At 53.2% G+C, this 12251-nt stretch overlaps 1 protein-coding gene across 2 annotated transcripts in view; it reads left to right on the top strand.

Annotated features, from left to right (window-relative positions):
* The window catches only part of SNX24 (sorting nexin 24), a 143773-nt gene that overhangs the window by 27584 nt on the left and 103938 nt on the right, over positions 1-12251 (top strand). Inside the window, exon 1 of one of the 2 annotated variants that reach the window (XM_062189262.1) lies at positions 8732-8773. The exons of the other annotated variant lie outside the window; for it this stretch is intronic. Within the exon in view, the coding sequence (XP_062045246.1) occupies positions 8747-8773 (27 nt within the window). The 5' untranslated portion in view covers positions 8732-8746. Of the gene's footprint in view, positions 1-8731; positions 8774-12251 lie in introns of those variants that run through there. 2 annotated transcript variants of the gene reach the window in all.

Below are 12251 nucleotides of genomic sequence, written 5' to 3'. Positions count from 1 at the left end.
CAGGCAGCAGCTTTATCTGCTGTGCCTCAGTGGCAGCCCCTGTTTATTCTAGTAGGTTTTTGTTCGTGTCTCTAGATTTTTCTAGATATAAAATCATGTCATCTCCAAGCAGGGACATTGGACTTCGTCCTGTCCTAGCTGGATGTACATCATTGCTTTACTTGCTTTATTGCCCTGGCCAAGCTTTCTAATGCTGTGTTGAACAACAGGCAGGCTTTCTGCCAAGTGGTTAAGGTACAGGTTGGCTCTCCCACGCCCCACATCAGAGCCCCTGGGTTTAAGTCGCAGCTCCATTCTCAGTTCTAGCTTCCTTCTGTTCACACCCTGGGAAGCAGTGTGTTGTGGCTCCATTTATTTGGGTCCCTGCTACTCATATGGAAGAAGTGGATTGAATTCCCAGCTTTGGCCTGGCTCACTGATCGCATGTACTGAACCAGCCTATGGCTGTGGCATGCGTCCTACTTGGCCACAGTGTGTTATCTTTCACTTGGCCAGTGTCTTTTTTGCATTCTTAGATCTATTTACGGGGATATTGATCTGTAATTTTTTGTTGTGTCTTTGGTGTTGGTATTAGGGTGATACTGAATTTGTAGATTGGGTTTGGAAGAGTTCCTTCTTTTATAGGTCTTTGGAATAGCTGGGGGAGAATTGGTGTTAGCTCTGACTTATGAGTTTTATAAAATTCAGCAATGTGGCTATGCAGCCCTGGGCTGCTTTTTTTTTTTTTTTTTTTTTTTTTTTTTTTGATAGAGTTACAGACTGTGAGTGGGAAGAGATGGAAAGTTCTTCCATCCCCTGGTTCACTCCCCAGATGTCTGCAGCCAGGAGCTTTTTCTGGGTCTTCCACGGGGGTGCAGGGGCCCAAGGACTTGTGGGAGCTTTTACTGCCTTCGTAGGCCGTAGAGAGTTGATTCGGAAGTGGAACAGCTGGGACTAGAACCGGCACCCATATGGGATGCCGGCACTGCAGGGGGAGGATTAGCCCACTGCGCCACAGCTCCGGCCCCAGGCTTTTTTTTATTGGGAGGATTTTTATTACTGATTTGATCTGATTACTTGTCATTTTCTTTGTCCTCCTGGTTCAGCTTAGTTTATTTGTGTTCAGAGATACATTAATTTCTTCTAAATTATCCAATTTGTTGGTATTCGGTTGTCTATAACAGTCCCTCGTGATCTCTTGATTTTATGTGGTATCAGTTGTAATGGATCCTTTTTCATCTCTGATTTTATTTGGGCTTCCCCCTCTTTTTTCTTTTTTAAAAATGTATTTGACGTAGAATGATAGACTGATTGATTGATCCATCTTCCATCCTCTGGTTCACTCCCCAGATGACTGCAGTGGCTGGAGTTGATGCAGGCCAACATCAGAAACTCTATCCAGGTCTCCCACATGGGTGTTAAGGGCCTGCGTAGTTGAAGCATCATCGGCTGACTCCCAGCCACATCAACAGAAAGCTGGGTGGGAAGCAGAGCAGGTGGGACTCTAACCAGCACTGTAACATGCAATGCTGGCGTCTCCAGCCAAGGCTAGCCTGTGGTGCCACAACACTGACTGCTTAGCTGTGTTTTGCAGGCCAGGTAGGATCTAAATGAGCAAAAGGTGTAGGAATCCATGCCCTCCACCCCGCCCCATGGTAGATAATAAGGAACAGTACATCAGGGGCGTGGGCATGGGAGAAGAGCGGCTTCCTGTGTGTAGGGGGTCAGCCATGGTGGAGGAGGGAATGCTGATACACAGAGCCACACGGCGGGCATCCTGGGGGCCAGTCCTGTCCGTGGGCTCCTGGAGGGGTGGGCAGTAAGCTGATGTTGGAGCTGTCAGTGCCCCGCTGTGGTGGAGTTGGGGAGCAGGAGGTGCTTTGGGGAGGTGGGGGGAGGGGCTTCCCGTCACAGGTTCTCTTTGCGCAGTATGTGTAGGACAGGCACGAGTAGCTCTGGGAGCTGTACATGGGGCAGGCTGGGCCAGCAGCTGCCTTGTGCTGGAGCAAGTGAGGCCGTGGAGAAGCTTGTGGACCGTGCAGCGCCCTGGGGCTGAGGAAACCCTGCTGGCCGCCGTCACTGAGGTGCCCCGGGCGCTCCCAGCGGGGTTCAGTGGCATCGCCTGTGGCACCGCCACTGTGGCCCAGGGTGAAGGTTTGGGCTGGGGCACAGGTGTGAGGGGCTTCAGGAGTTGGCAGCTCCAAGAATGAGAGGAGCAAGGAATGCAACATCGCATCTCCATCCTCCTCTGCTCCCCTCTGCTCCCTGTATCCCCGGACCGCGCCCCTGCCGGCCCATGGCCGCCTTGTGGTCTTCTGCCTGCGGGAAGCCTTCCCTGCCCCTGCCCGGAGATGATGCACTTGCATTTTCCCTCAGCACACCAAGTCGGGTTTCACTTCCTCCCAACAGCTGATGGACAGAGTTTCGCTTTTACCCCAGTTTGCTCCTTCCTCCCTTGGCTGTGTCTTTGAGCCCGCAAAGCAGACCCACATGTGGGGATTCCCCACTGGCCCTCCTCTCTCAGTGGCCCTGCTCCAGAGGACAGGAGCCCTGAGGCCATGGCCTGCAGGTGGCTGTGGCACCCCGCTGCCCGTCCTGCCTGCAGTGCAGCTTGATCCTGGCTTTTCCTGGACAGGAACAGCAGGGGTGGGGTTGGGGGGGCACCACTGGGCAGAATGATGGCTGATCCAGGAGCCCGCAATCAGCTTTCCTGCAGTGAGTGAAGGAAGTGGGTGGTGGGAGAAGGGTCTCCTGGGGACCAGTGTCTGGGATACCAGCGTAGGGAGTCGATGCTGCTTCCTTTTTTGTCCACAGAGTGGGAAGGTTTCTTTGCCTCCTTGCAGGCAGCAGGCAGGCAGTTGGTTCAGTTGAAGCTGTGGGGTCCTGGGGCCCAGCAGCAGCGAGGTCAGGGAGGGTGAAGGGCTGCAGGGGATGGAGGGTGGGGGAACTCGGACCCTGCAGATGCCAGGGGATTGGGAGGGACTCGGACCCTGCAGATGCTTTGACTGTGGCAGGAGGGAGAGTAGTCAGCGGCAGGAAGGGAGGCAGGGTCAGGTGCCGGCTTTTCCTGAATCCCACCGAAGACAGTGAGTCAAGGTCACGGGGTGGGGGGATGGTGGAGCCCGAGGGACTTTGGGGAGAGGGAGTGTAGGTGGGAAGGAAGCCCCTGGAAGCGGGCTGAGGTGTTTGGAGGGGCTTTGCTGGTGGCGAGCTTGGACTTGTGCCTGTAAATCCAACGTATGACCGAGGCATGTAACCCATGTAAACGTCATGTACGAGATCATTGATAGCACTTTTGCAGTGGCTTGTTGAAGTCTGGTGTTTGCACACCCACAGGCCTTCTCCTTGTGGACCGGCCATGTTGCCAGTGCTCTTTGGCATCAGGGGGCGGGTGCTGCTGTGCTGGGTGGGGAGCATAGAGAGAACAGGATGGGCCTGGCTTCCAGCAGCCCTGGGGAGGCCAGAGCTCGTCTCCCCTCTAAGACTTCGTGGCTCCTGCTGGAATCCGAGCGACTTTTGTATATCTGCACCATCCACTCGCAATCATTTTCTCAGGGAGGGTCTGTTTGCTTGCACTCACCCTGTCCGCAGGTGGATGTGTGGAATTAGGAAGCAGGCTTGGAGGGGGCTCCAGTGCCACTGCAGGGGCTCACTTCCCACTCCTGTCAGTTACAAGCCGTGAGACATGGGTGAGCGACCTCTCTCTGTGCCTCAGTTCCCTTACCTCCACAGCAGGAATGGGCCAGTGTTGTGCGGGGCGTTAAAGCGCTGCTTACATCGCTGGCATCTTGGGGTAGAGCACTGGTTGAATCCCAGCTGCTTTGCCTCCTGTTCAGCTCCCTGCTAGTGGGCCTGGGAAAGCAATCAACATGGTCCAAGGACTCGGGCCCCCGCCACCCATTTCGGAGAACCTGATGGAGTTCCTGGCTCCTGGCTTTGTTGTGGCCATTTGGAGGGTGAACTGGCAAGTGGAAGATCTCTCTGCTGCTGCTGTGCCTTTAAAAAAAGTAAATAAATCTGAAAGAAAAAGAAAAAGCAGGAATAGGAGTCAGCACTGTGGAACAGTGAGTTAGGTCATCACTCGGGCTGCCTGCATCTCATATTGGAGTGCCTGGTTACAGTCCTGGTGACTTGCGTTCTGTCCAGAGACTTGCTGATGTGCCTGGGAAGCAGCGGGTGAGCGCTCAGGTCCTTGAGTTCTGCCACCCACGTGGGAGCATCCGATTGAGCTTGTGGCTTTGGGCTCACCCAGCTCCGGCTCTTGCTGCCGTGTGGGGAGTGAACTAGAAGATGGAAGGTGTCTCTCTTTCTGTCTTTCTCTCTGTCATTCTCCTTTCAAATAAATAAATATATACAGTATAAAAATATTTTAAAAATAGGAATAGTAGTGGCACATTTTCATTAAGTGAAATTCTGTCTTATAGGATTGTTACAGAAGTGAAATGTAGGGCCGGTGCCGTGGCTCACTAGGCTAATCCTCCACCTGCAGCACCAGCACCCCGGGTTCTAGTCCCAGTTGGGGCGCCGGATCTGTCCGGGTTGCCCCTCTTTCAGTCCAGCTCTCTGCTGTGGCCCGGGAAGGCAATGGAGGATGGCCCAGGTCCTTGGGCCCTGCACCCACATGGGAGACCAGGAGGAAGCACCTGGCTCCTGGCTTCAGACCGGTGCAGCACGCTGGCTGCAACGTGCTAGCTGTAGCGGCCATTTAGAGGGTGAACCAACAGAAAAAGGAAGACCTTTCTCTCTGTCTCTTTCTCTCACTGTCTAACTCTGCCTGTCAAAAAAATAAATAAATAAATGAAATGTAGAGAGCTTAGAATAGTACTGACCCACAAGTAAATTAACAAGTAAATTAAATTTTAAAATAAAGTATTTAGACTACTTTATTTGAATCAATGTTAATCATCATTGTAGATTAAAAAAAAAAACTTGGGGAGGGCACTAGTACTTTATGAAACGTTAAAGTCAGAGTTGAAACTAAAAATGTCTGCTTCAGTCTTGTGTTTTCTTTGGAAAACTAGAGAGCATCTGGAAAGTTTGGCATTTATTAAGTATAACATGTGGGGCACTGCTCAGAATGTTAGTTAGAAGCCGCCGTTCGGTGGGAGGTGAGCTCTCTGTAATGTAATAGAAGAGCGGACTTGGAGCCGAGATGCCCATGTTTCTGAGAAGTGTGCCGCTGACATAGAACAGCCTTGTTTGCCTGCATCGCCTGTTGGAAAACTTTTTCATTAAAAATCTCTGAATGAAGAAGCTGTTCGAATGGAGCCGGGGGTGGGGTGGCAGGGGAACCGTGTGAGAGCTGCTGCCCGTGTGCCCTGTTCCTTTCAGATAAGCCTTTGTAATAACCAGATCCTGGGACCCATCCGCAGGTGTGGGTACACGGACCTGCCCGCCTTGCAGCGTCCAGCTCAGCCCTCCACACGGGGCCCCAGGTTGGTTTTTGCCTGTAAAAGCGGAGAGTGAACCTGATACAAGTGTTTAGTCTGCAAAGCCTCATTGTACTCATCATACCAGAGAAGAACAATGTTTTGTTGTGTTGTGGTCATAATAGAAGCCAACCCCGCTTGTTCACGGAAGCTGAGATCCTAGCGATAAGGGGAGCAGAATAATAGAGTACATTGGAAGGAGTGGAGTGTCATTATTTGTGGCCTGTCAGGTGCACCCTCTGCAGCCCCGAGTGATCCAGATCTGGGAACTCTGCACAGCTCGGCACACTGGCTACCGGCAGCATCAGGGAGATCTCCCCACGCCGTGGACAGCACCGAAATTGCATCAGTTTGTCATGCACCAGGCATGCCAGCCTCACACAGTATCATTTGGTTGCAAATGGGCCTGGCCCCGAAGCCCCGGAACACGTTTTGCGGTATCTGACTCTTGGCCTGCGATTTGTCACGTCCCGGCTGCTATCAGCGAGCTGCAGTAACTTTAATAGATTCTGACGGTTCCCTCACAGGAGCGCGGGGCACGGGTGGGACTCTCCTGGCCAACGACGGCTACGCCTTTTAAAGGGAAAAAAAAAATACAATACAGGGTACAGTTTAATTTGTATGAACCATGTTGTTTGTTTTCCATCTTTAAAGGAGTAGCCTCTTTGGAGATGTGTTAGTGGCAGCAGAGTGGGCTCTGAGAAGCCACCTTGGTGGGCGTGGAACCACGTAACGGAGTGCTCGCTGTGAGTCCTTTGCGACTCGGCATCTGGCCCCTGCAGTAGCAGCCGTGCTGGATGTGTGTCAGAAATGCCGACTCTCTGGGGTCGCTCTCTGCACCTGCAGACTCTCGGGCGTGGCTCTGCCCCTGCAGACTGGGGGCCTGCGTTTGCCCAGATCCCCGGGCGGGGGTGGGGTGAGGGCGCCCACATGCAGGCTGGCGTTGGAGAAAGCATGGATCTTGGCCATTTGGTCCGTTGTGCCGGGCTTCAGATTCCTCTTAGGCAGCGTGGGGATTGTGATAACTGCGTCATTTGGCTTTTTTGAAATGCCATAGAATTCAGTCTTTGTTGATGGAGTTACAGATTTTTAAATATCTCTGTAGCTCTGTCTGTATCAAGTGCCTGACATGGACCAAGTGGAGGTCAGTGGAGGATCTGTATACCGGTAGCTCCACAGACTTTGCCTCAGGGACATTAAGCTGGGTGTGATGGTGAAATAATTCTTCAGATGGTTTCCTTGACACAGGGATCGTGAGTTTCTGTAGAGCAGTGTTGGCTGACCGTGGCTAACTGCAGAGTAGAGATGCCACTCAAGCCCTTGTCTTAGCCTGTGTCCCTTGGCAGCCTCCTGCCGTGGTGTAGAGCGTACCGCTGAGCCGTACCGCTGAGCCGGGGGCACTGCTGGCCACCTGGAGCGCTGTGTGAAATGCACCTGTTGCCTGTTGCAGCTTGGACTCCGTGCCCCCTGGCATGGGCTGCGTGCTGAATCCGAGCTGCCCTTCTCCTATGCCAGGCTTGGTGTGCTCAGAGCTGCTGCCCTGTGCTCCACGAACTGTGTTAGGGATGTGTGCTGATTTCTGTATCTGACAGACACAGGACAGACGTGGGGTTGTTGTAGCAAAGCCTGTCGTCAGCCAGATACAGCCCCACGGCACCCTCTCTGTCGTCTTTCACAGCAGAACAAGCCGCGGAGCGCACGCCGTGCGTGTGTCCGGCGGGTGGGAGCAGAGGTGTGGGTGTGCCGGTGGGACAGCGGTGTTGAGGGGAGGCCGGATGGCGAGGTTGCCCAGGCTGGGGGCTTCCATGTGGGCAGGTCTCTGTCCTGGCAGAGGATGGGTGGTAGCTCCAAGGGAAGAGCTGCTGGAGCAGCCTCTCCGGAAAAGGCATCCAGTGTGAGGGGGAGCCGTGTCTGTACCAGCGCTGCCACTCCTCGCGGTCGTCCCGGGGCGGCGTGCTCTCCTGTAGACCCCCTGGCCCTTCCGTGCTGTGCTGGGAAAAGGCACATCTGAAACAGAAGAGGTAAACAGGTCCCACGGCGCCCGTGTTGGGGTCCGCCATTGAGGGATGTTGCTTCCTCCTGCCCCTCTCCCTGCCTTTGCTCCTGCAGCTCACTCTCGGGGTCCTGCACCTGTGACTCAGAGCCTGGTCCACAGTGGCCAGGGAGGCACCATCTGGTGCCCTCGGCCCCTCCCGCTCCAGGGTCTTCTGCGTGGGGATTTAGAATCCCCCATAGCTCCTCCCCACTTGGGCATCGTCCCCACCCCAGATGGCTGCATTGTCTGGGGCTGGGCCAGACTGAAGCCAGAATCCGCAAGCTTCTTTTGGGTCTTCTGCATGGGTGGCATGGGCACAAGTACTTAGGCCGTCTGCTGCTGCTTTCCCCTGGCACATTAGCAGGGAGCCGGATGGGAAGTGGAGCAGCAGGGACATGAACTGTTGACCATACAGGATATTGACAATGCAGACGGCAGCTTAACCCTGCCATGCCACTGCACTGACCTCCAAGCTGACATTCTTTAAAAAAATAACGACCACTTCTTTCTTCTTTTCCTTGTTCCCTCCCTGTCTTCTTTCCTATTTTTGTGAGAAGAGAGAGAAGCAGAGAGCTCCAGTCTGCTGGTTCACTTCCCGAATGCCCACAGCACCCAGAGATGGGCCAGAGCCAGGAGCTGGAAGCTCTGTCCAGGTCTCCCATTGAGGGTGGTGGGAACCCAGGGGCATGAGCCGCCGCTGCTGCTTCCCAGGGTCTGTGTTAGCAGGAAGTTGGAGTCGAGAGTCAGACCTGGGGGCATGGAACCCAGGCCCTCCGGCACGGCACCCGGTGTCTTAACTGGCGTCTTCATTGCTGGCCTGGACGGCCAGCTCCTGGGCTCATGTTTTATTTGCATTTAATTTTAAGCAAGGATCTCTAAGTGATACGTTAGATAAATTAATAAAAGGAAAGAATAAATAAATGAGCCGTCCGTCTGTCCAGGTGGGCTTCATTTTGTCCGTTCTCTGGGTTGACAGGCTGGTTCCACTCACGATCCTGGGATGTCATTCGTCGTATCGTCTTGATCATCGTGGCACCTGTTGTAGCTGGGACGTCTGCCGTGCACCCGATGCCACTTAGCGGTCAGGAATGTGCTGCTCTCTGGGACAGCCCCTAAGATGTCTCCAGCACAGGATGCGCAGGAGGGAACTTGCTCTCACTCACGCTGCTCCCTCTGTGCACTTGTCCGGTCTGCCAGTGCCTGCTCTGTTGAACAGTGTCAGGTTCCAGATCCCAGGAGCTTGTAGATGTGTGTGGAGGCCTCCTGGCCTGGCCTGTGTGCCCTGTAGTGACTCTATCTGTGAATGCCCTCGCGCTCTCCCCGTGACCTGGTAATTTCACAAGATTGCTCTTCCACTTGGCCAGTTCTGTCTTCAGCTCTGTCTGGCCTGGGGTTTGCGGGAACCGCGGAGTGCTGGGTTTCACTGGCTGTCCTGCATCCACTCAGGGTTCACACTCAGTTCCTGTTCATGTCTATCTGTGCATGTTTCGCTCCACTTGCCTTAGCTTTTTGCTTTTTAATTTCCTCGCTCCCTTCCAGCGGATTAAATGTTCTGAAAACATTTTCAGCGAGTTCTGTTACGTGTGTTTTTTCTGACTGTGGTTTGGTGACGGCTCTCGTGGCTTGGAGCCGTGGTCTGCAGGCTCACCCCGCCCGTGGGGTTAGCTTTGCCTCGTGCTCTACTGGACTCCCTGTCCTGTGTGGTCTTCCTGGTGTCTCGTTCACAGCGGGGCCCTGTCCCTTGGAGGGACTCGCAGGACAGGAAAGAGCGGAGGCCTCAGTCCCATCGCTGCGCTCCCGATCGCTCACCTGAGAATTTGTTTCTATTCCTCGGCCTCGTTTCCTGTTTAGCAGTCAGAGCTCAGGCTGGTAGCTAACTTGAGCTTTGGTTTTGATGATTCAGTGTGTGGCTCATAGTGAGAGCTCAGTAAGTGGGTTTTTTTTTTGGTTTTTTTTGTTTTTTTGTTTTTTTTTTTTTAAGAGATCTTATTTTATTTATTTGAAAGAGTTATAGAGACAGAGAGAGAAAGGTCTTCAACCCGCTGGTTCACTCCCCAGATGGCCAAAATGGCCGGAGCTGCTCCGATCCAAAGCCAGGAGCCAGGAGCTTCTTGTAGGGCTCCCATGCGGTGCAGGGACCCAAGGACTTGGGCCATCTTCCACTGCTTTCCCAGGCCATAGCAGAGAGCTGGATTGGAAGTGGAGCAGTCAGAACTCAAACTGGAGCCCATATGGGATGCCGGCACTGCAGACGGCAGCTTTACCTGCTATGCCACAGTGCCGGCCCTCTATAAGTGTTCTGATCATGTTGGAAATACAGCAGAAGCAGAACAAGTCAGCCAGATGGGACCCCACACCTGGTCTCAGCCACACACTGCCCCTCAGATGCACAGCTTCCTTTAGGCCACAGCTCCAGGGTGCCAGGCCAGCCCCCAGCTTCAAGCAGTGAGCAGTCCTGGCTGCTCCAACCCCATCCCCTCAAAATGTGCTTCTGATCCCAGTTACACCACAGGAAGTGGACTCCCGCCCCTCTGCCTGCCTCTGGTCTTGGGGTTCAGCAGGCTGTGGATGTTATGGGGGACAAGGACATTATTTTTACTTTATTTTGAAATAATTTTAAGTGTACCAAAAAGTTGCAGGAGTAACAGAAAGAATTATTGTCTCCGTATACCCAGGTTCATCAATTTTTCACATCTTGCCACTTAAGCCTCTTCCCCTGATAAATATATATCATTATTTCGTCATTCGTAAGGACAAGGTTGTTCTCTTAGCATAACCACAGTAACAGTGTCAAGGGTAGAAATGTAGCATTCACGCTGCTTTGTATTCCATATTCCAGGCTCATCAGTTGTCCCAGTGATGTCCGTTGTAAATTTACTTTTCCTAGCCCAGGACGCAGACACACAGTATATTTAGTTGTCAGGTCTTTGTGTGCGTCCTTTAGTCCGGAGCTGTCTCCTGGCCTGGCAGCGTCTTCCATGGAACTGATTTTTGTGAAGGACAGGGCGGTGCTTCATAGACTGTCTCCTGTTTGGCGTCGGCTGATGGGCAGGTTTGGGACAGGAGAAGCCGTGAGTGGTGCTGCGTCCTCTGGGCTGTGACTTCAGGCTCCTGTGTTACCTGCTTGTCTCTGAGTGCTTTGACCACTTGGTCGGGTTCTCTGGTTTTCTCTGCGGTGCCCTTACTGCTTTTCTTGTTGAAGTTAGTAAGTAGCACTGGGCAGACCTTGAGATCCTGTAACTACTCCATTCCTCAGCATTCCTGGTGGTTCTTGCCTGACTGTCTCACCCTGATGTCAAAATGGCAACTTTCTTTTATGTATTTATTTATTAGAGATTTATTTATTTATTTGTAAGAAGTTACACACAGGCAGAGAGAGAGAAGTCTTCCACCCACTGATTCACTCCCCAGATGGCTGCAAGGGTTGGAACTGGGCCAATCCGAACCCAGGAGCCTGGAGTTTATTCCGGGTCTCCCATGCGGGTGCAGGAGCCAAGCACCTGGGCCATCTTCTGCTGCTTTCCCAGGCCACGAGCAGAGAGCTGGACCGGAAGGGGAGCAGCCAGGACCTGAACTGCTGCCCATGTGGGATGCCGGCACTGTATCAGAGGCTTAGCCTGCTATGCCACAGCGCTGGCCCCTACAATATAGTTTCTATAAAAGTATTTATTTGTTTATTTGAAAGATTGAAGGAGAGGCCTTCCATCCACTGGTTCACTCCCCAAATGGCTGCACGTGGGCCATCGTCTGCTGCTTTCCCCAAAGCATTAGTTGGAAGCTGGATCGGAAGGGGAGCAGCCAGGACTCGAATCAGTGCTCCAACATTGGTTCACCCAGTAAGTTGCGATGCTGACCCCAAGGGGTTTTTTTTAAAACACGTGGATTTTTTGTTATTGCCTTATGTCCCACGCCTGTTGCTCTTCCAGGAGAAAGCCCCTCGATCAGTGGATGTTAGGGATTGTGTCGGCCCTGGTCTGGGTGTCTGCGGGTGGACTGATCCTCAGAGCCTCGTTCTGCACTCTCAGTGGCAGGGTGGGGCTGTCTGTGAGGAAGCGTGTCGGCGTGTGCGTGGACTGGAGGTGCCGTCATGAGTGTGAGATGTGAGTGCCAGCCTGGCTGGGCCGGGGGCAGAGCCTGTAATGCAGGGAGCACCCTCAAGCCAGCGGGACAGGAGGAGGGAGCGGTGGGGTGTGGGTGTGCCCTTTGCCCCCTGCCAGTGACCGAGAAGGAGTCTGGAAAGCCAAGTGCGGGAGCACTGAGCAGCTCGCCGGCTGCTGTGTTTGCCTCGCTCTCTTCCGCTCTCAGTCTTTGCACACCGACTGTGTTTGCACTTCTTGGAAGAATCAATCAGCCCTGAATTTCCACACCACAGCCTCTTGGCCAGGGGTTGCCTGGAGTGGTGGTCTTTTCCTGAACTCACCGTTACTACGATGGTTGCAAATGGTGGGTTTCTTCTGTTGAGTCATCTGCGTGAACTTCAAGAGATTCATGGCTTTTTTTTTTTATAAGAGTTTTCTGCTGCTGTTATTCTTCCTCCTCTACCTTTCCCTGTCCTTTTGACGGACCCTGCTTGCTTTCTGTCTGACCAGATGTGCGCGTTCCCCTTGCCCTTAACTGGGTTTTTCCAAGGCTGGCTGCCTCCTTGTAGTCAGTTCGTGGTGTGTAGAGACCCAGGGCTGAGTGGCAGCTGTGCTGTGGTTTCTCTTTGCTTCTGGAACTTTTCCGTGGAACTAAGAAATGCACTTGCTGTGTGTATACGTGCAGGTATTTATGATACAGGGGTTGGTGGCAGGCAGTCACCTGTGCGT

Source organism: Lepus europaeus, chromosome 4 (genome assembly GCF_033115175.1).
Source record: "Lepus europaeus isolate LE1 chromosome 4, mLepTim1.pri, whole genome shotgun sequence".
In the NCBI taxonomy this organism is placed as follows: Eukaryota; Metazoa; Chordata; class Mammalia; order Lagomorpha; family Leporidae; genus Lepus; species Lepus europaeus.
Note: the sequence above shows the minus strand (reverse complement) of the source record. Positions and strands in the feature narration are given on the sequence as shown.